The sequence below is a fragment of the Hermetia illucens genome, chromosome 2 (genome assembly GCF_905115235.1).
Source record: "Hermetia illucens chromosome 2, iHerIll2.2.curated.20191125, whole genome shotgun sequence".
Classification (NCBI taxonomy): domain Eukaryota; kingdom Metazoa; phylum Arthropoda; class Insecta; order Diptera; family Stratiomyidae; genus Hermetia; species Hermetia illucens.
This window is the reverse complement of record NC_051850.1, coordinates 18859498-18879965: the sequence shown is the minus strand read 5'-3', so window position 1 is coordinate 18879965 and position 20468 is coordinate 18859498. Positions and strand designations below refer to the sequence as shown.

General features: G+C 44.0%; 1 protein-coding gene across 1 annotated transcript; it reads left to right on the top strand.

Annotated features, from left to right (window-relative positions):
- The first annotated feature begins 1275 nt into the window (after nucleotides 1–1275).
- On the top strand, nucleotides 1276–15335 carry LOC119647610 (serine/arginine repetitive matrix protein 1). Its single transcript, XM_038048642.1, has 3 exons — nucleotides 1276–1872; nucleotides 10981–12563; nucleotides 12641–15335. Exons 1-3 carry the CDS (start codon nucleotides 1861–1863, stop codon nucleotides 14415–14417), a joined length of 3372 nt encoding a protein of 1123 aa, XP_037904570.1. The 5' UTR covers nucleotides 1276–1860; the 3' UTR covers nucleotides 14418–15335.
- Nucleotides 15336–20468: the final 5133 nt, after the last annotated feature.

Here is a 20468-nt window from a genome sequence, read left to right as displayed (position 1 = left end):
GGAATTATTGGTCCCTGGTTTTTTGAGGAAAATGAGGTTACAGCGACAGTGAATTCGGACCGGTATGTAAACATGCTACAGAATTTTTTTTTCCCACGGCTAGAAAATTTGGATTTGGGGGACACTTGGTTCCAACAAGACGGTGCAACAGCACACACACACTTCAAGAGCATCGATGGCTGTTTTGAGGGAACACTTTCCAGAGCGCCTTATCTCAATTAGAGGCGATTTGGAATGGCCGGCACGCTCTCCCGATCTGTCCCCTTGTGATTTTTTTCTATGGGGTTTTTTGAAATCCCGTGTTTATGTGAACCGTCCAAGAACCCTGCAAGATTTGAAGACCAACATCCATGAAGAAATTGCCAACATAACACCTGCTATGCTAACAAGAGTCATGACAAACGCCAGAAATCGGTTTACGCAATGTATGGAGAATGGGGGACGTCACTTAACAGATTTGATCTTCAAAACAATGTAAATAAAAACCTTAGACATGTACCTACATTATAAAAAATAAATAAATATTTTCCAATGCATACAATAGTTTTTATTGAGTTTTGAAAAAAGGAAGTTATGCTGCCGAACCCTGTAATTGATTTTTTATTTTTAATAACTTACTTGTAGAGGAAATATGTGCTCGAATGCAGCGGCAGGTGGTTGATTAACCTGAGGAAACAATGATGAAGTCACATATTATTCTCAGCTTGTTCAGCTTCTGAACACAGGTGTCATCCACATTTATAGATGTACGCAATAAATTCGCCGGGAATGTGCGTGCAAAGTGCCAAATTCACGATTCAAACAGTTTTCCGGCTCAACTTCTGACTGAGCGTAATAAACGCGGTACACCTAAGTTCACGTAAAATACTATGCACACGTTCAGTTGATATCCCGCACGTAACTTCCATCTAGAATAGCCCCAATCATCAAGTCTTTTTTTGGATTTCTCGACTTTTTTTGATTTAATTGAAATTGACCGGAACAAACAAACAGACGGACAGACAGCCAATCGATTTCAGTAATGTTCTGTGTTACAAAAAAAAAAAACATTCAAAAAGTATTTTGGTTTGAAAGAAAATAATTTGAAATTAATTTTGTCTAAATAATAAGATATTTTTAATATCTCTACTATTTACGAATACACCACGTTAACGTTTGACCTTTTACGAAATTTATTTATTTATAAGCTGGACTGAGTTTTCTCAACAACCGGCTCCCATCTGACCTACAGATGGCGCAGGACAACGAAACATTTTGCCGACTGTGTATAGTGGTGTTTCGTTACTTCACTGGTCGACGCTCCGCCATTTTCAATTTGTCGCTGAACCGCATGAAAATCGCGTAATAAAAGTGGCCAAAATTGTGTGGAAATTTGTGTTTTGCATCTGTTCATTTCCACTCAGTTTAACAAGTGTCCGGTGAATTACTCTTTCCGCGATATTCTGCACGGGCTATGTCACGTAAATAATCACATTTGTGCGAGCCTCTTCGATGCCGAACGGGCCGATTGCAGTTTTTTCTTGCTGTATTTGCGATGTTTTGGCGATCGACGACTTAGCAATTTTTTCATGGCTGGCCGTCACCAATGTTGTTGCCTGCAAAGCGGAATTTTGAAATTCGTGCGAGATTGTCGTATCGAAGTTGGCAGGAGCCGCCAAAAACAGGGCGAGCCTGGATTTGTTTAATACGTTTCGCGTCGGTAGTTGTGTGTGGCATTATCTCAACGGACCCGGTCTGTCGGTTTTGAAGTGTCGCGGCCGTTCTAGTGGGCAAGTGTGCTCGTCCTCGAAGGATCCAGTGAGTGGCGGAAGCGTTCTGGAAGTTTTGGCGTGAGACTAGCACGAACTTTCCATTATCAAGATGATGTTCACGGTGAGTTGTTGGCGGTTGTGCGCCGGAGCGGCTTCCAAACGGAAGACCGTCGCGAGTTTTTGACAGTTGGGACGGTGTCGGCGAATTTTGCGCCCTGTTGTCCGCTCCCGGCGTGTTTGCAATCCTATTATGTGTTATCGGCGTGAATTGTACGTGACTGTTGTGGTCTTACCATGGCTCCCTGTCAATGTTTGACAGAAAAAAATGAAGCTTATTTCTGAGAATCTGAATATCTGCTTTCAGTGGAATTCCTTAATCAGCGGAAAGAGAAATTCCATTATCGCCGCTTCGGCCTCCTCCAGTTCTGATTACCATTGAAGCAAAGTTTGTCAGCTTCTCCGTTTGCGTGACTTCTGTAAATTAAATTATTGTTGCTTCTTACGAGGAAAAGTTGCGGTTAGGTGAACACCTAGTGAAATGCAGGGAATCAAGTTTATTCACAATTTAATGACGAACGTTTCTTTTTCGCTTTCCTTTTTGTTCTCGACTTTATCATAGATGTCTAAGCGTATCGAGCAGATTTACGTGTCAACTATAGGGAACTTGTCGTTTGTTCACTCTTTTCAACCTTTTCGTTCTGACGAACTTCACTCAGCACTCCGAAAACATAAAGGCGCCCAGATCACATTAATATGTGGCTTGGCACAGCCCTGTGGGGAAATCAACTCTTCCTGGCTGCCTCAATCATTGCTGGCTTGACCTTCAACCTACGGGTCCGCCAATAAAGTCATCTCTATCCCAAAAAAGGGTAGAAAGCCTAAGCAACTTAGGCAGCTTCTGACCAATTTCCCTCAAATCTGTGTTGGTCAAAATTGTTAATTCCATCGTCAAGGGCAGGCTGGTGGCTTTCATTGAGGACCGACAGTTGCTACCACCCAACTCCTGTGCTTACCCAAGGGGCTTATCCGCTAGCTCTTGCGTCAATGACTGTCTTCTCAACATCTCCGTGGCCAAGGAAAGAGCCTTTATGGGCAAGTCATCTCTTTCGACACAAAAAAGAACCTATGAAAGGATTGATCTGTCCATCCTGAAAAACACCCTTAGAGAGTTTATAGTTCCTACCGATCTGTTTGTTTGGATCATCAGGTTTCTCTCACACAAGAGGGTAACTTTTGATGATAAGGCCACTGAAGTTTTCAATGTCATTCTCCAAGGATGCGCCCTCAGCCCAGTAGGTAGGTATCAGTGGACGCTTCGAGGAGCCCAATTAGCGCTTTGGTGCGCCGTTTTGATGCCACAAACAGCTAAGACCGTGATTGTTATGGGAGCAGGGAGGCAGAGTCCAGCCCGTAACATTCTCGAAGGAAAGCAGCTCTCCGACCCTGCAGCTAGAAATCTCTCTGAGGTCCCCAAAGAATGATTTACCCAGTGTCCGCAGCCTGACTCTAGCCAGAGCTGGGCAATCGCAGAGAAAGTTATGAGGTTTTCCCTTCCTTCTCCACAGTTTCGGCAATGCGAATTGTAGGGTATACCGAGCCTAGGGGCATGGTCCCCTATGGGCCAGTGCCCCGTGCAGACCGCCGTAATCTTGAATGCATTTGCACGCATCTGGCACAGGAGCTCTCGTGATCGGGGTATGTTATAAGCGAGCCAAATTCTCATTGAATTGGCACAGCTCGTAAGCCTTCGCCATCTTAGGCCGCGGCTGCTAGGTAGTGCGAGTAGACTCGGCCCTCGGCACCGACTGTATTCGCCGAAGGACTGCCAAAAGCAGAGCCTCGCAACAATCTATAAGACACTGCTGCGATCAATCTTATGTTACGAAGATGGAAGGAAAGCTTCCAAACGAATGGAAGGGCTCGACACAATACGCTGCTCGGTTTTCCAGATTAATGTGAATAGTCACTTGAACTGAGAAAATTTGGGGAAACCAAGGACCCACGCTAGACTAAAAAGCTATAAAACCGTAATAATAGGAGAAGTAAGACCCTGCATATTTCGGAAAAATGTTTGCAGTGAAGAACTATTAGGTTGTTGCAAATGAAATGTAGGATATTTGAGTAAAATTTCAAAAAATTATAACTTTTATGAAAATTAATTTTATTAGTCAAAATAAGAACCAGCAGCTTCAATGCACTTCTCCCAACGAGATACAAGGGCATTTATTCCAGTTTCGTAAAAGTCTGGGTTTCTAGAGCTAAGAAATTCTTCAAAGGCACTTTTGACAGCTACTTCATTGCTGAATTGTTTCCCCGCCAAAAAGTGATCCAAATCCTTAAAAAAGTGGTAGTCGGTTGGCTAGAGGTCGGGTGAATATGGTGGATGAGGAAGAGTCTCATTTCGTAATTCATTTAATTTTTGGACCGTCATTCTGGAAACATGAGGTCGGGCGTTATCATGGAGCAGTATCACTCCATCTCTGTTGACCAATCTAGGCCGCTGAACACGTAATTTCTCGTGCATTTCATCAAGTTGGGCACAATATTTCTCTGCATTAATTGTTTCACCACGCTCCAAAAACGAATAATGAATAATTCCAGATGCAGACCACCAAACAGTTACCATTACCTTCTTCGGGTGAAGGCTCGGTTTTGGCATGTGTTGTGGAGGCTGATCGGCATCTAGCCATTGCGCTGATCTGCGACGGTTGTCGTACAATATCCACTTTTCATCGCATGTCATTATTCTGCGCAAAAAGGGATTGTTCCTGTTGCGGTTGAGTAGAGAACTGGATATTTCCATTCGCAGCGCCATGTTTTGCTCGTTGAGTTCATGCAGAACCCACTTATCAAGCTTCTTCACCTTTCCAAGCTGTTGTAAGTGCCGAGATACTGTCGAATAGTGTACGCCTATTTTCTCTGCAATGTCACGAATCGATGATCGGGGATCAGATTCCACTATCAAACGCAACTCGTCGTTGTCGATGGATGGTCCTGGGTGTCCACGAGGTTCACTTTGGAGGGTCATGTCGCCTGATCGGAATTTTTCGAACCACCGCTGTGTCGTTCGTTCGTTTGCTGCGTCAGCTCCAAATGCTCTGCAAATGTTTCTGGTTGCATCCGCTGCGTTGTGACCAAGTTTAAATTCATATAGAAAAAGTAGACGTTTTTGACTCCCTTCCATGCTTTTTTCTTTGAGTTTTACTTGGAACTTCAATGACGATTGAAACTGAAATGACTCCTTGATCGAACGAACGACTATTTATACTCAATTATCCCATACCACCAGAGTCACCTTGCGGCAGTTTTAAACATTAAAATCATAACTAACTTTACTTCATTGAAAAATCCGACATTTCATTTGCAACAACCTAATACCATTTACATTGGGTTTTATAGGGAACCATTGAGTGGTCAGATTTTTTTTTTACTTTTAAGGAATTTGGATAAGATTTGAATTTCTTTTTGAAGTGCTTGCTACATGGCTTAGTAGGGGGAAAAATCGAAAATTCGTTGTTAGTTTATTTTACTGGTGGGAGGCACTCAACCAAGCACTTAAGCCTTTTCCGCCTGCTACGATCGGTAATTTTTGCAATTTCACTCTTCAGAATAGACTTGACAGTGGATGGCCGAATGCCAAAAGTTGGCGCCACTATTGTGATTCCAGACCTTTGGCAAGCAACTCCGTCAGTTTCCTTTTTAAACGATGGACCCTCTGTTGTGTGTTGTGTGGTGTCTGTTGATTACCCTCTGTACTCTGTCGTCTGTTAACTGTTTATCATCGATCGTCTATTGTCTGTCGACTATCCTCTATCGGCGGTCGTCTGTTACTGCGTCATCCACATCAGGGATATTTCGTTCAGTTGGGCAAGTTTCCACAGCCACTGATGGCAATTCTACAGGAATTGGTGGTTTACTATGTCGTTCATGTTTAGTGCTGATGACAAATCGTGCGATTCCCCGATTTTTGTTGCAAACATTTTTCTGTGCCCAATAAATTGACACGTGTTTGCCTAGAATATGGTCGTCAATTTTCCTGGAGGTCGCGACAGCTCCTTAATCGTATTGCCTCGTCTTCTTTTTCTACCATCGATATTGCCCTTATAGACTTTCCGGGCTGGATCATCCTCATCCATACGGATTAAGTGACCCGCCCACCGTAACCTATTTAGCCAGATTTTATCCACAACTTGACGGACATGGTATCGCTTATAGATTCCTGCGCTATGTAGGCTACGGAAACGTCCACCCTCATGTAAAGGGCCAAAAATTCTTCGGAGGATTCTTCTCTCGAACGCGGTCAAGAGTTCGCAATTCTTCTTGCTAAGAACCCAAGTCTCCGAGGAATACATGAGAACTGGCAAAATCATTGTCTTGTACAGTAAGCGCCCTATGGTGAGACGTTTCAAGTGGAACAATAGGCTGTTGGCTGCCAACAACCGTGCGCGGATTTCATCACCGTAGCTGTTATCGGTTGTGATTTTCGACCCTAGATAAAAGAAGTTATCAACGGTCTCAAAGTTGTATTCTCCGATCCTAATTCTTCCTATTTGACCAGTGCGGTTTGATGTTTTTGGTTGGTTGGTTTTCGGTGATGACGTTGACTTGCCTTCATTGATGTGCAGCCCAAGATCTCGCGCCCATCGCCGCCTGCTCGATCTGGATGAAGGCATGATTATAAGGTCTGTAATTTCAAGGTTCGCTGCCATTTATCAACCATGTGCACCTTGCTTGCACATATTATTGTGATGCTAACGATTCGAAAAAAAGAATATAAAAATTAGGTTCTTTCGATTCGATCCGTTCGCTAAGCCATTTCTCGATACCTTCGTATGAAGTGGAAAGGGTGATGGCATTGAACGGAATAAATGGAAACACGAAGATGCAATGTTTGGGGAGTAGACTAAAATTTCTCAGTTCCCAATTTGGGCTTGGTTCACCTTGCATCACACCTTACTTGCGAAATTAGTCCTCAACCCGTTAAAACCGGTGGTAGAGAATGGCCGGTAGCGGTTGGTACTTTTTATACGAAGGGTAAAAAGCTTCCACTCGCATCTAAATTGGCATAGTCTACATGACGGCGAAGTAGGATAAATGTTTGTGGATAGGCGATCGCCTCGATGGGAGAACTCGATTAACAACGTGAGTGGCGCTCTGTTCTATTTTCGAAATCGGAGGACGCAGTCGCATGACAGTAGAATGGGGCGAAGACTTTGGGGGGCCGAGTACTGGCATCGGAAAAAGTCATTAACTAATTCCTTGAAAAATGAGACTTCAAAAATGAGACTTTACTTATTTCGAAAGCATGGCGGAGGCAAGAATCAGAGGTTCATACCTAGGTTTTACTCCCCGTCTCTGTACTTGCACAAAGCAATTGCGATACACCTTGCCAAGTGCTTCAGCACAAACTTTCGTGTCATAGACCCAAACGGACTGCGTAGCATTCATGAGACGTCTCATGCTAATGTTAGCTGTGAGCTGCTTTAAGAGGGTCACCCCGTGTGTCGGATTCCAAGAATCGATTTTTTTTGTCATAATATTATATATAATATATGGGGATGAGCGAAGCGCTCTCTATCGTGACCTCAGCTGTGTAATAATCTTGGGCGAGCGCAATGCTGACCACATTGCTTCCTATAGGATTCTGTGATCCTGTAGTGTACCGTTAAGGTCTTCAATGAAGTGCGCTAACACACTTCAAGGCCCTGGTCCAATTGGATTGTTGCGCCAGCGATTATTATTATTTGATAACAAATTTCTTTCATCGTCGTCACAGAGCGTGTTCATAAAATGAGACCTGTAGGGTGTCAGAAACCCCCGAAACGGTTTTCACGCAACATTGGGATCTAGTTTTTTTTCTTCTCCTTCAAATCTCTGGCAATCGGAATTCGTCACAACGCTCAGCCTCTGCTGGACAATGATGGAGCTCCCACTCGCTTCTTTTACCAGGTCTAAGTTAGTTAAGTGCAAAGGGTACTATTTCCATTGACATTCATCGCTAGTTATGCGAAGTTTGTGGACTACAATATACAGACATGGCATGACAAAGAGCTCAAAAACGTGTTTAAAGACGATCATGGCAGTCTTCCTTTGGTTTGGAAAGAAAAAAATGCGCGAGGAAAGAATTCGTGAGTTGCGTGCAGATCCCCGTTATCAATATGTAGACGATACGAGATTTTGATAGAGCCTTTGCATTATCACAAGGTATGTGCCACTTCCATCCCCAAACTGCTGATCGAAGATCATAAGCGGTGGCATGTTGAAGTGAGTCTGAAACCTTAGGCGCTACAAGAAAAAAGGAATTTTTAGATTCAATTGTGGATACACTACAGAGACTCGAAACTAACGAAAGTTCCGCGAGAGATGGCTTCTGATTTGACCGAAGTCGTGAAAAATCAAAAGAATATTGTCTGCCGGCAGTGTTAACGACTTTGTTCTGAGAATGTATATTTTTGTGGAAACTTATCCTACCTACCTAAAAAAGTGGGGAATGTTAACAAAAGCGGTGCCCATTCACCACGGCAAACTTCCTTTTTGTATCGTCCGTGTAACAGTAGATCTCCTGATATGATTTTTGTTCGTTCTGCCCTGAATTCCGACAAACGAGGTAAACTAAGTAATCGTGCCTCAGCCCACACTTAGCCATTAGTTATTGCCATCGTCTCCACATTCATCAATCCCAGTGCTCTTCGCTTCTTACCAAGGTATCTTCATTGGCGTATGCGGTACTCGCCATTTTTGTAACACGAAGCCCTATCATAACCCGAAGCTAAGGGGAAAGCCATTCGAATGTATATCCATTTCAAAATTTTCAAATTGCTGGCCACATTCCTCAAAACTCGTAAGTTGTTGATTCACATTTCTCCTAGAGAATCGAGGATATGTAATCGACAAGTTGAAATTGTGGTGGTCAAACGAACATCCTAACTGGTCGGAGACGACCCAGAGGAGAGAGCTATCCCAAAAACCTAAAAGGATGACGAAATTGACCGCCCACAAATCTTGAAGCTCTATGGAAGCACTCCGTCCACACATGGTTGCACGCCTCTGTCTTAGCCTGAGCACTTCGATCCCCACGTGTCATTGCCAAAATTCACGTGTCTCTTCCAGTGCAGACCCACGCATCCTGAAAAATAAACACGGAGATTCCGGAAGCCCATCGAAATAGGCAACACGCAAGCTAAACTTAGAAATAAAAATTTGCAAAAAAAAAAAACGGCTTGATCGCACGTGTTTAGCTTTAAAACTCCGGACTCCAGTGCCGCGATTGAAAAAGAGCCTACACGGCGGATCACATCCTCGATCATTATTCCTTTTGCCTCAGATGTTTAGTGAGATGCGGCCTCTGAAGTTCCCACCCTTCTTTGACATCTTTAGGTCATTATTTTGGAGGATGTCTCTTATTTATAAGAGCTTTGTGGACTAAGGAGAATGAGGGAAGAGAGTCTTCAAATTATTAAGTCAATAAAAAAATTGTGTGACAAAATAAAATATAATGCAAATTACGGCTACAAAAAGAAAATACAGGTTAATACACATAACCAAGGAACCATCTTGTTATTAAGAATATTTCCCTTTCCTGTTCATATGAGAAACTGCCGCACTGAAATGATATGTGTTCGATGAACGAGCAAAAACAGATCATAGACTTCTTCCATCCTTCCTCAAGAAAATTCAAGACTGTTCACTGTTATATTCGTTTTAGGAATGATGGGGTCCTAAGTCCGCATCAACTTAATGCTGGACCGGACCAAATGGGAAGCAACTTACTCCCTCTTTCCTGGTCCACGGACCCCTCGCTTAGGACTTGCACCCAAACTTCTCAAAAAAGTGAAGCGATGGCGGGTTTACGGTTTCTTACCAGGGCAGTGGCAAATCGTCTGTTCACGGTTGCTTGTATATAAAATAAAAATCAAGGGATACGATCGGCCGTATATAGTCTTTCCGGAACTTCGCTGAATATCCCCGAAAGACCTTCACGACTTGATTGTTCGCATTTCTTGTGAATGGCTAATGAGCAGCAATTTAATCCAGGGAGCCAATCTCCGTCGAGCCACTACAGCAGGACTTCTTTATTGTTGGCACCTTTCGTTCACTTACTTTATGGCTTCGCTTTTTCGATGACGGATTCCTGTCTTCCGGTCCGGAATCATTTCCCTGAATCTGAGAAAAAAGTTTCCCTTCTCAAGTTTTGGCTTTCACGGAATCCATTCCGTTTTTCCTTAACTTTTCATCTGTTGAATTTCAGAAAAAATAGATTTTTCGCAAACTATTTTTATCACAAATAATATATTTCTCTATCACAATCTGTATGTCCTTTAAAAAAAAAAAAACGTTTTCCGCTCCTTTGATTTAACTAACATTTTCACTTTTAATTAATGAATTTCATCTAATTTCACTATTTTTCCTACACTATACAATTATCTTTGTTATCAAATTTATTGCACATCCGATGAAATTATTGCTCCAACTCCCTCCTATATTTTCCAATCGCACGACATTCAATACCGCATTCGACCTCTATATCTCAAAATCGATCTCCCATTCTATCTACCGCTGATCAGCTGTCTCCCCGATCAGCCGGTCTTCGATTCCGTTCATTTTTGATTCTACTGACGCCGACTTTGAACTGCAGTAAAGTCGACTCAGGGAAAGCGAAAATCAACTCACATTTTTGCATGGCTAAATGCATGCACATTCGTTTTAGCCCAGTTAAACCAATGCGCCTATGTGCATTCAATAATACGTAATCGGGGCTAGTCAATGTTCGTTGATAACCGGGAATTCTTAGTAAATAGAAATTGAAATTTGTTCCATTTTTAAGTTTAGCGGAAAGCGACCAGTTGCACCCGCTTCTATCGAATGAAATTTGGGGGAAAAGCGAAAGCACAAAATACAGTGTGTATACTCTAGAAATCCAAGTTCACGGAGCGTCGCTACATTGCTGAACTTGACTGTGACTCTTGCTTTGTGAAAGGAGTGGGAAACCCACCTTGAGATAAGGTGGGAGCCGATGAAAGAATCACTCTTTTAAATAGTTATCGTGCTCCAAGATTTCTTGCTTTTATTTGATCCACAACTTGAACAAAACGGCGTACTTTTTTCCATTGTAGCTGTGAATCCTTCAATAAAAATTTCAAAAATGTATCCAACCTGGCAACTTTATATGTTCGACTACTATACAAATATTTGATATTGAAACTTATTAAAAATTTCCTTTCTTTTACAGGGGACAAATCAACAGCAAGACACTCGCTTCAGCGACAAGGAGAAGAAATTAATGAAACAAATGCGATTCGGTGATTGCTTAAGCAAACCGGTCGACATGACAAAAGTCAAATTGGATGTACTGCGTCCATGGATTAGTAAAAAAATAACTGATATCTTACACATTGAGGACGATGTGGTAGTCGAATTTGTCTATAATCAACTGGAGGAGAAATTTCCCTGCCCCAAGAAAATGCAAATAAATATGACTGGTTTCCTGAATGGTAAAAATGCCAGACAATTTATGGATGAACTATGGGCGCTTCTATTGTCGGCACAAGAATCGGAAACAGGGATACCAGCTGAGTTCATAAATCAGAAGAAGGAAGAGATATTGAGGCGAGAAGAGGAGGCGGCATCGGTACTAGAAATGCGTAAAGAACGAGACAAAAGCAACGATCGACGAAGCAATGACCGAAACGATACATTCAATAATATTGAAAGATCGAAATTTGATTATAAACCTTCGCGATCTCGTTCCAAATCGATAGAAACAAATAATGTTAATAACAATCTTGAACCTCCGCGTGCGGCTGTCGAGAAAGAAAGACCCAAATCACCCCCGAAAGTGAAGGAGAGGGCGAAATCACCTCGACCAAAATCTCGTGATAGATCTCCAGCTAAGCAACGAAACTCTCGCGATCGTAGTCCTCGTCGACGTAGCTCCCGTGATAAATCCAGGGAACGAGAGAAAAGACGCTCGCGATCACGTAGACGTTCAAGTGATAGACGTAGACCTAGCAAATCTCGCGATCAACGGGATAGAGAGAGATCCGATCGTAGACGGTCTTTATCTAAATCTCGACGTCGCGATCGTGATGATTCCCGTACTAGAAATCGACCGCCGCCGAAAAGATCGAGGACTAGATCTCCAGCCGTGCGTGCATCTAAAGAAGAAGATCGTTCCGAACCTGTACCAAAGTCAAGCGATGCAAACGGACATAAATCAGATAATTCCCAAACTAAACTAACAAAGGTCCAAGAAAAGCTTTTAAACTTAGCTTCTGCCAATGATTCTAAAGGCCATAAGAAGCGCAGCAGCCGTAGTAGGAGTAGAAGCCGAAGTGGTTCCAATTCGTCTGCCTCTCGTAGCTCGAGTCGATCGGCTTCGCGATCGCCGGCCAAAGGAAAGAAAAGATCAGCATCGCGATCATCAAGCTCGTCGTCGTCAAATTCTTCGAGCTCTTCTGATAGGCCCCCTAAGAAATTTGGAGATCGATCTCGCTCACATAGTTTATCGCATTCACCAGTTAATGGCAAGGATGATTTCGAGATCCATAAGAAGCAGAATAGCGTTCAGAAGAAACGTCATTACAGGACGAATAAGGACTCTTCGTCGAGTACTTCACCTGAGAAATTGGCTCCCAGACGATCAGATCAGCGACGTTTCGAACAACATGGTCGGCGACAGTCATTCTCCCGTGGACGGAGCCCGCAACGTGGCGGTGGTGGAGGAGGTGGCGGTGGCGGATGGAATCGTTCTCGATCCCGGAGTCCACGTATGAGATCACGCTCGCCTGTTCGTCGGTCGCGATCACCAAGGAAGTAAGTAGTGAATCTAATATTGAGTTTATTTGGTTTGGTTTTATGGAGTGTATTTAATAATTGTGGAATATTTTTAGTTTCAGATTCAACAGGCGCAGATCTCCCATGCAAATGGGTCGCGGAGGTCGTGGTCAACGGGGTAGGCAGAATAATATGCGACGTCGAAGCCCAAGCAGAGATCGAATGCGGCGAAATCAGTCTCCTAGAGATCGTAGGTCGCCTTGGGATAATAGGCGGCAGTCACCACCAAGACGATCGCCGCCTTCGCGTGACAGAAGATCCCCAATTCGCCGGTCACCCCAATATCGTGATCGACGATCGCGATCACGTGATAGGAAATTCTCCCCAAGGCGATCACCCGTAAATCGAAGGCAATCGCCGCCGCGTAGACAATCTCCAATGCAAAGACGATCTTCGCCTATGCCTCGAGATCGCCGTTCCCCGCAACGTGATCGCCGGTCACCACCACCGCGAGATCGTCGTCCATCGCCACCCCGCGACCGTCGAGCGTCACCACCGCGAAGACCATCCCCTCAAAGAAGGCCTTCGCCGCCTAGAGACAGACGATCCCCGCCGCGACGACGTAGCCCGATGCAACAGCAGCAGCAACAACGACGTAGATTCAACGATTTCAGAAAAGAACGTCGAGAGAGTCCTGTTCAAGACGAGGGTTCTGTCTCCGATTGGGATAATGACGTGGATAAAGCCCCAGTTCCGGTTGAACGTCGAGAAAGTTCAGCAGCGTCACGAAGATCAAGTCCGTCGCCGGCAAAACGTGCTAGTTTGGAAAGAAAGTCAAGTTCTGTACGTAGATCTAGTCCTGTTCATCCGAGAGATAGTCCTGAGAAGAAAGTCCCCAAAAGGCCAAGCTCGCCTATGGAGCGGAAAGAAAGAGAAGAACCTCCTCCTCGACCCAGACGATTTGATGTTGAGCCACCTCAGCGCGATGAAAAACGAGTTGATGCTAAACGTCCGGATGATAAAGTGGAAGAGAAACCTAAGCGTGATGTACCCAAGTCTAGGTACACGTCTAGTTTGTCAAGAACGCCTTCGCCGTTCCTCAAACCACATGAAAGGGAAAAGGCAGTCGTTGTGAATCCTGCAACCATTTCTCAGACTGTAAAACTAACGAAACCTTCTAAACCTGAAGCTAAGGCTGCCGAACCGAAGAAGGAGAAACCTCCGAAACGGAAGAGTCAGTCAAGTTCCGAAGATAGTTCAGATAGCGAAAGTGAAGAAGAAAAGGAACGTGCAAAGTCCAAGAAACCGAAGAAACGAGACTCTTCGAGCAGTAACGATTCTGCGGAAGAAAACGCGAAGGTAAAAGGTCGCAAGGAAGAGGAAGATCGTAAGAAAGAGCGTAGTGTTGAACAGAAGCGGAAAGTATCCGAATTGAAAGAAGTAGAAGCTCCTTCAAAGAAACACCCTAAGTCTGCCGAGAAAACGGAACGACGAAAATCGGACAGCGAATCGGACGATGATGACGAGCACGACAAAGATTCACGGAAGCGATCCTCTAAGAAAGTGAAAGCTCCAAGCAAAGATGATTCATCTGATTCAGATCCACCCAAAAAGAAGCGGAAGAAAGATAAGAAATCTCGCAAAGATTCAGACGATAGTTCTTCAGATTCTGAGGCGGAATCGAAGAAAAAAAAACACAAAAAACATAAGAAGCATAGCAAGAAACACAAAAAGCACAAGAAACATAAGAAGAAGAGCAAGAGGGCTGCAAGCAGCTCAGACAGCGACGGCGATGAGGATGTCCACACAGGTACCGTCAACGACGACCTGGAAAAACAATTGCGCGAACGCGCTCTCAAATCTATGAAGAAACAGACCAGCACATCGGATTGAGTCGTTTATTTTAATAAGCATGTGTGAGCGAATGTTATTTCTTCTGCAATTGGGCGTGAATCATTTCTCAAAAAAAAAAACAATCCATTCAATACCATCCCCTCCAACCGGCACCGATTCTCACGGTTTCTCGGTCAGTGGTTCTCGTGAAAGACTACCCAATCGGTAGCCGAGCGACAGAGTCATTTGTACGCATACTTATCTTTATTTATTCATAATGGAGTTTCTTATATTGTATCACTTATAGATAAGACGATGATATAATGTTTTATGTGCTGTGAGTTTGCGTGACAAAATCATTTTTAAATCGTAGGTATGCGGTGTAAAAAGAAAATCTAACGCTTTCCCCGGAGCGTCGCCAGGAGGACGATTGACGTGAGACCGTGAGGCAAACAATCCGGCGCGATCCTAGATTCCCTCCTGTCCCCTCCCGGTAAACGTACACAGACTTCATTTCATAGGATTAACGAAATTAATGATACACTAGAAATATAATATAATATGGAAAGTAAGGTTTAAAAAAAAAACAATCGGAGGTTGAAAAACCAATGTTCAAACGAGAGTTGAAAAGCGAACTCTCTGAAACGAGGATATTTAACAAAACTTGAAGGATATTAAATGATGAATATAAAAAGGAAAAGAAAAACAGAAATTCAATTAATGTTTTCTCTTGATACGTCTGCGCAAGGATAGATTCATTTTTGCGCGCACTCGATGCTTGTGTGTGTGAATGTCCGCATGAATTCTCAAGCTCAGTCCGGTGACCCTTATGCCCGCAGGCGGTGACTCCTGGTAGCCGCTACCCGGTCATCACCCACGATTGTAATCTAGAATTTCTTTTTGTTGCTTTTTCATCTTTCGTTCCCATTGTACTTTACAATATGTAATTTAATTAAATACATAATATATCAACGCATACAATATGTAACGCAACTATCTTACATGGAGTCTTCAAGGAGCATTTGAAAGGTCTTTTTGTTTTTAGTTTTTTGCTATCCAGAACGCTATTCCGTCGTAGAACATTGCACTGAATGACTTCTATGGAAAATGAAGAGAAACAATATTTAAGCAGTTATAAAAGGTTTAAGTTCAAATATAAAAGAACAGATAAAAGAAAATGTTTCCAGTTTATCATTTTACATAATTATGATTGGCTTTAAAGTTAAATCACACACAAGCAGGAGATGATCTGCAATGTTCAATAAATATAATTTAGAATTTATGAAAAAATTACCAATGTGTTTTCTATCTAACACAAAGACAACGGGGATTTCTTTGATTGGTCGTATTTTCGGAGAAAAGCTTGTATGACTCAGTCCGCAACGACCCAAAGATGAGGGTGGAAATTTGCTATGCAGTCATGGTGCATCTAATTTTCAAACTAAAGTTGCCACTGATACTGAAGCTTTGACCTCACTTCTGAGTAGATTGTGTGAATGAACTTGGAATATAGTTCCCAGTTCGGCGAAATGCGCTTCAGCTCGCCCCAGGACTTCTAGAGAACCCTATACTCCTCAATTGTTCTACGTCATGGAACTCTAAGGCGACCCAGTCGTCGGCCACCTTGGGATAGGAGATTCCATTGAATGGCAAGCCAGTAATGCGGTTGTTGCATTGTCCTAAAGTGTAACCTATCCACTGCCAATTCAGCCTTCCAATCAATACATCTACTTGCATCTGGTCTGTCTGTACCGACCCAGCCCTTCGAAATTTTCTCAGACCAGATTAAGCATTTGAGGAACAGTGGTAGATGCTTTCTATTTGCTGCTCCCATATAACAGCACAGGGAGAACATTGGCGCTGGACAGTGTTAACTTGCTGTTGGTTTTGTGGTATCTATACTTCCAGATTTTAAATAAAACAGTGGAAACAGATCTAGCACTGTTAATGCGTCGGGTAGCATCAAGCTTGGTGCCACAGTCGGCAAAAACACGCTCTCGATGTTCTGCAGATAGGCGAGTACGATGACTTGTCAGTGAAAGAGCAAACAGATGTCAGCAAGGTAACTGATGTGTTTGAAAAAAGATCCTATGGTCCTTTGATTTCCATATACGGCCTTGGCCAAAACTACAGTGGGCCAAATAATTATACCGGACAGTGATCAGTTCTTATTATTTGATGGATTACTCCGTTCACAATCGGTAAAACAACTATAAGGAGGAAATGGATGCCGCAATAACCGCAGCTAAAAGATATCCTGGAGATGAAGCATCGACAAATGATCTTCGCAACCACCTGAAGAACCTGAAGGGCATATCGGAACGATGGGTTTAGTACTTTGATGAACTGCTGAACAATCAGAACATCGATGGACCGATACTGCCACCACCAAGTATAGAAGAAAAAGTCCGTGCAATTCATGGGCTTAAAAATCATAAGTCGCCAGAAGCCGATGGAATTACAGCCTAATTAGTTAAATATGGAGGCAACTAATCACACCAAGCAGTCCATCAACTTATGCTCAAGGTGTGGAACAGCGAATCAATACCTGACGACTGGTAACGAGGTATTATCTGTCCCATACATAAAGAGGGGGATATCACGCAATACAGCAATTATAGAGTATCACGTTGCTGAGTACCATCTATAAGATATTCCCTGCTATCTTGCTAGGCCGGATAGCCCCATACACCCAGAACACCATTGACCCATACCAAAGAGGCTTCAATCCAAGCAAATCAGCAACCGATCAGATCTTGTGGCAAGCGATGGAAAAACTGTTGGAATATGGACATCAGTTGCACCATCTTTTCTTCGACTTTAAGGCCGCCTATATTCGCATAGCCAGGGTATAATTGTACATGGCCGTGAGAGAATTCAGTGTCCCGACGAAATTGATAAGAGCGACTAGGCTGACCCTGACCAATGTCCGAGGCCAGATAAAAACATCAGGATCACTCTCGAGACCATTCGACATCAACAACGGTCTAAGACTAGGGGATGGCCTATCATACGTTCTCTTTAACCTGGCACTGGAGAAAATTATCCGTGATGCTGAGGTTAATGCGAGACTTATGACCCTCTTTAAGCCATGCCAACTACTGGCCTATACTGACGATATCGACATCATGGGAAGAACGACCTACAAACTGCCTTCATCCAGGCGGTGATTGGCGCGAGATCTTGGGCTGCACATCATTGAAGACAAAATATATGGTGGCAACGTCAGCACTAACCAACCAACAACATCAAACCGCACTGGTCAAACGGAAAGAATGAAGATAAGAGACTACAACTTTGAGACCATTGATAATTTCTCCTATCTAGGGTCAAAAATCACAACCGATAACAGCTACGACGATGAAATCTGCGCAAGGTTGTTGGCAGCCAACAGAGCCTATTTCAGCTTACAAAAACGGCTCCGCTCGAAACGTCTCACCATAGGGTCAAAACTCTTACTGTACAAGACAATGATCTTGCCAGTCCTCATGTATTCCTCGAAGACTTGGGTTCTTAGCAAGAAAAATTGCGAACTCTTGGTCCCATTCGAGAAAAGAATTTTTGGCCCCCTACATGAAGATGGACGATTCCATAGCTTACATAACGATGAAATCTATGAGCGATACCACGACTGTCAGGTTGTGGATAAAATCCGGCTCAACAGGCTACGGTGGCTGGGTCATTTAATCCGTATGGATGAGGATGATCCAGCCCGAAAAGTCTATAAGGGCAATATCTATGGTAGGAAAATAAGACGAGGCAGAACCTGCCTGAGATGGAGCGATGGCGTAGGTCAGGATGCCAGACAACTTTTAGAGATATCGAATTGGTGGACTTCGGCGCAAAAACGGGGTGTCAGGAGTTCCTTATTAAGGCAGGCCTGGACTGGATACCGGTTGTTGCGCCGTTGATGATGATGATGATTAATTTTAACTCGAAAAACCCGTCTTGCATCAACTGAGCTGGATGCCTTGGTATTTCTCGGAAGCTTTTTATTCAGCACGATAATTTTTAACAATGTTAAATCGGTCAGCATGTCGCGGGATTTACTGGAAGGTAGGATTTAACATAGTGGAGTAATTTCAACTACACTTTAGTTATTTTTTTCTTGATTTGAACATTTTCTTTTTTGCCTGAGGATAGTATAAAGTATGTTGCCGCATATCCACGGCCTTTATCTAGAACGAGCAGCAGGGGTCGTCCGTGACCTTTGCCGGGTCGCTTACGATACGGGGAGCGACGTTCCCGAGGTGACCGAGTACTTAGTTCCGACCCCCTAGCTGGCAGTATACCTGCGCCCTAGCTAGTAGCCTTGAGAAAGTTTCTCGGTGAAGAACGAACGGCGGTTGCCCGATACACGTCGGGACACACCGGGAGTCCCCAAAGCCGTCTAGCTCTGCTAAGGTGGTAGTTGTGATATGGAGGAACCCTGGTCGGGCAGTGTTCATTAAACCGGAGTTAGTAGACGGCATTGCCCCGAGCAAACACTGATCCGTTCGTGAGTTCTGGGGTTAGCTAAACGTAGGTCAGGCCTCAGGGAATTAGCGTAGGGGCTGTGTTCCCTTAGGGTACACCCATTCCATGGAGAATAAATCTAATTATATAAAAAAAATCGACAAAATTGCAGGGAAGGAGGGAGAGTTGACTGCGTTTGGACGCAGCACAAAAATGCGTCACTCACCACAGCAATCAACGAAAAAGACAGCTAGGGCTGACATACCCGATGTAAGACCGGGACGCCCAAATAAAGAAGAAGCCTTACCAAATGACACGACGAACGGTGCAGGAGCGACAACTCCAATACTCTGCAGTGATCCTGTTCCGAAAAAAGGCCCATTCACAATCGCTAGTCCTGAACAGGTGGATTCGGACACGAACCGAGTGGAAGTGCAGTCGACCCTCCTAGAGCCAAAGAGGAAAGGCTCACCAGGAAATACACGGCAGTAGTGAAGCGTATGCGGTTGGTAACGTTCCTCCAGGGGAACGTCAGTAAAGGCGTCAAAAACGAGTTGATGGAACTGGAGGAACTACTGGACCGCATCTCCTTCAACAATCAAACGTGGAGAGTAACGGGAGACGACTGGGAAGCAGAAACAGCCGCCCTCCCCGCTGAGAACAGTACTAGCGTAAATGGACCACAGATAGCCCACTGCAAAGCGAACGGGGGAAAAGCGGAAAGAGGACTACGTGCCTGAAAGAGATTTTATGAAAGTAGTTTTCAGGGCTCAAAAAAAAAAGAAGGCGAAGAAGGATAAAAGGAAACAACTGGCTACCAGAGACCCGCTGTCCATAACAAGGAGGCTACAAATCAAAAGCCAGAAGCAGAAAGAACAAGGAAACCAAGAGGGACTAAGTCGTCGATTTTGCACATTAAGCCGATGGAAGGCAAGATATTTGCCGAAGTCCTTAGTGAAATCCGCTACAGGATGAAACCCAAAGACAACGGAGCACAGGTATTTTCCGAAGGGTGGCGGAGTCCTCGTCAAACTGGGCCCAAAGGCGACTAGCAAAAGCACGTTCTGCGACGCGTTCAAGTGGTTACTGGAGGAGAAGGCTCTTATCTAGTCGAGAGTCTATGTGCTCTCTAGAAATCCGAGATCTTGACTGCCTCACAGAAAAGGTCGAAGTGGAAGAGATAACCAGTGTCCGGGTAGGTATCATCTCTGTAAATGCTCGAGGCCAAAAGCTCTCCGTGGTGGAAGTCCCCGAGCAATATACAAGGAAACTCCTTAATATACCCTTAGTAGGGTATGAATGCGGATAATCCCCAACAATTGCTACAGGTGTCTGGACTATGGATACACGTCAGTAACTTGCAAGAGACAGGACAGGAGGCCAGCATGCCAGAGATGCGGTCAGGTAGGTCCCCAAGCGAAGACCTGCAATGAAACCGAAAGTTGCGTTATCTCCAGGGATTGTGGCGCGTTTGGTGAAAGCGTCGCAAACGCTGTGGGGGGGGGGGGCGGTGTCCAATCTTTAGGCCGGAACTAGAGAGGGCTAGGACGCGAATGGCATCATCCGCATTCTAAAAATTAACATGCACTGGAGTGCAACCGCTCACCAGCTGCAAGCGCAGTTCGGTGTTTGGATTCGGTGTTTAGGGATAACGTT

Coding starts and splice junctions, on each gene's coding strand:
- LOC119647610 (XM_038048642.1), top strand. Junction 12,564..12,640: donor CGGTCGCGATCACCAAGGAA/GTAAGTAGTGAA, acceptor GAATATTTTTAG/TTTCAGATTCAACAGGCGCA.